General features: G+C 51.8%; 1 protein-coding gene across 1 annotated transcript in view; it reads left to right on the top strand.

Annotated features, from left to right (window-relative positions):
* The window catches only part of LOC311114358 (uncharacterized protein), a gene marked incomplete at both ends in the record, with an annotated part of 22,849 nt that overhangs the window by 19,739 nt on the left and 610 nt on the right, over nt 1-2,500 (top strand). Inside the window, 2 exons of the mRNA XM_084189619.1 lie at nt 99-230; nt 994-1,173. Coding sequence (XP_084045745.1) covers nt 99-230; nt 994-1,173 — 312 coding nt within the window. The remainder of the gene's footprint in view (nt 1-98; nt 231-993; nt 1,174-2,500) is intronic.

The raw sequence follows: 2,500 nt of genomic DNA, 5'->3' as shown, positions 1-2,500 counted from the left end.
CCACCACCACAACCATAGAAGGATAAAACATGTAAATGTCCTGTGAGAAACCAGAGGGCCTGGTCCGTCCAGCTGCTGCACGTGTTTGTGTGTGTCAGGTGGAGTTGGAGATGTTGCGGAGGGAGGAGGAGGCAGCATCAGCAGCCAGAGAGAGAGAACAGCTGGGACAGACAGTACTCAGCCTGGAGCAGGAACTCAACCACCAGCAGCTGGAGATGCAGACACTACAGGTGGGAAGCAGGCAGGCAGGCTGGTAGTAGGATAGAAGCCATGAGAAGGAGATCAGTCAGCAGTCATTACTGAAATCTGCAGTTTAGAATTGAGTAAATATACACTGAGGGTACAAAACATTAGGAACCCCCTTTTGAGTTGCACCCCCTTTTGCCCTCAGAACAGCCTCAATTCGTCGGGGTATGGACTCTACAAGGTGTCGAAAGCGTTCCACAGGGATGCTGGCCCATGTTGACTCCAATGCTTCCCACAGTTGTGTCAAGATGGCTGGATGTTCTTTGGATGGTGGACCATTCTTGATACGCACGGGAAACAGTTGAGTGTGAAAAACCCAGCAACGTTGCAGTTCTTGACACAAAGCGGTGCACGGCCTGGCACCTACTACCATACCCCGTTCAAAGGCACTTAAATATTTTGTCTTGCCCACTCACCCTCTGAATGGCACACATACACAATCCATGTCTCAATTGTCTCAAGGCTTAAAAATCCTTCTTTAACCTGTCTCCTCCCCTTCATCTACACTGACTGAAGTGGATTTAAAATGTGACATCAGTAAGGGATCATAGCTTTCACCTGGATTCACTTGGCCAGTCTTTCATGGAAAGAACAGGTGTTCTTAATGTTTTGTACACTCAGCAGATGCTTTCAACCAACCTACCATACAGTGACACACAACATTTACGAACTGAGCCACACAGGACCACTAGCTCTGTGGACGCTCTGTTGAGTAGCGTTATTCCTTTACACCCCTGTGTCCTCCAGACCCAGATGTCCCAGTTGGAGCGCTCCCATGCACAGCACCTCATGGAGCTTGAGTCCCACCATCATCAGGAGATGGTCCTGGAGACAGAGAGACTGAGGGGGACACAGCTACAGGCAGAGAGGGCTCTGGAGACCAGGGAGAAGGCCCATCGCCAGAGGGTCAGAGTCCTGGAGGAACAGGTACTGAATGGGTCTGACTGGGGAGACTCCTGCGGGTGTGTTGTTATTGGTTGGGTCTCAGCGCTGATATTGGTTGGATCTTTATTCCTTCCATTCTCTTTCCTCTGTCCTCTTTCCTCTGTCCTCTCCCGCCTTCTCTTCAAAACATCAGTGAGAAGCAATGAGAGGATTTGAGGAGAGAACTGGCTTCCCTCCAACTGAGGATAAGGTGGGGGAAAGGATGAGGAAAAACTTTAGAAATTCACTCATTATCCCTCTCTGTCCCTGTCTCTGTCTCTGTCCCTCTCTGTCCCTGTATCTGTCTCTCTGTCCCTGTCTCCCTGTATCTGCCTCTGTCCCTCTCTGTCCCTCTCTGTCTCTGTCCCTCTCTGTCCCTGTATCTGCCTCTGTCCCTCTCTGTCCCTCTCTGTCTCTGTCCCTCTCTGTCTCTCTGTCCCACTCTGTCCCTCTCTGTCCCTCTCTGTCTCTCTCTGTCCCTCTCTGTCTCTGTCCCTGTCTCTGTCTCTGTCCCTCTCTGTCCCTGTATCTGTCTCTCTGTCCCTGTCTCCCTGTATCTGCCTCTGTCCCTCTCTGTCCCTCTCTGTCTCTCTCTGTCCCTCTCTGTCTCTGTCCCTCTCTGTCTCTCTCTGTCTCTGTCCCTCTCTGTCCCTCTCTGTCTCTCTATGTCTCTGTCCCTCTCTGTCTCTCTCTGTCTCTGTCCCTCTCTGTCTCTCTGTCCCTCTCTGTCCCTCTCTGTCCCTCTTTGTCTCTCTCTGTCCCTCTCTGTCTCTCTCTGTCCCTCTCTGTCTCTGTCCCTCTCTGTCCCTCTCTGTCCCTCTCTGTCCCTCTCTGTCTCTCTCTGTCCCTCTCTGTCTCTGTCCCTCTCTGTCTCTCTCTGTCTCTGTCCCTCTCTGTCCCTCTCTATCCCTCTCTGTCTCTGTCCCTCTCTGTCTCTGTCCCTCTCTGTCCCTCTCTGTCCCTCTCTGTCCCTCTCTGTCTCTGTCCCTCCTGTATCTGTCTCTGTCCCTCTCTGTCTCTCCCCTGTATCTGTGTCCCTTTCTCTGTCTCTGTCCCTCTCTGTCTCTCTGTCTCTGTCCCTCTCTGTCCCTCTCTGTCTCTCTGTCCCTCTCTGTCTCTGTCCCTCTCTGTCCCTCTCTGTCTCTGTCTGTCTCTCTGTCTCTGTCTCCCTGTATCTCTCTGTCCCTATATGTTTCCCTGTATCTGTGTCCCTTTCTCTGTCTCTGTCCCTCTATGTCTCTCTGTCTCTGTCTCCTTGTATCTGTATCTGTCCCTCTCTGTCTCTCATCTGTCTCTCTGTCTCTGTCTCTGTCCCTCTCTGTCCCTCTCT

This window comes from Coregonus lavaretus, assembly GCF_964263955.1.
Source record: "Coregonus lavaretus genome assembly, contig: HAP1_SCAFFOLD_7519, whole genome shotgun sequence".
NCBI classification, from domain to species: domain Eukaryota; kingdom Metazoa; phylum Chordata; class Actinopteri; order Salmoniformes; family Salmonidae; genus Coregonus; species Coregonus lavaretus.
This window is presented reverse-complemented; position numbering and strand designations above follow the sequence as displayed.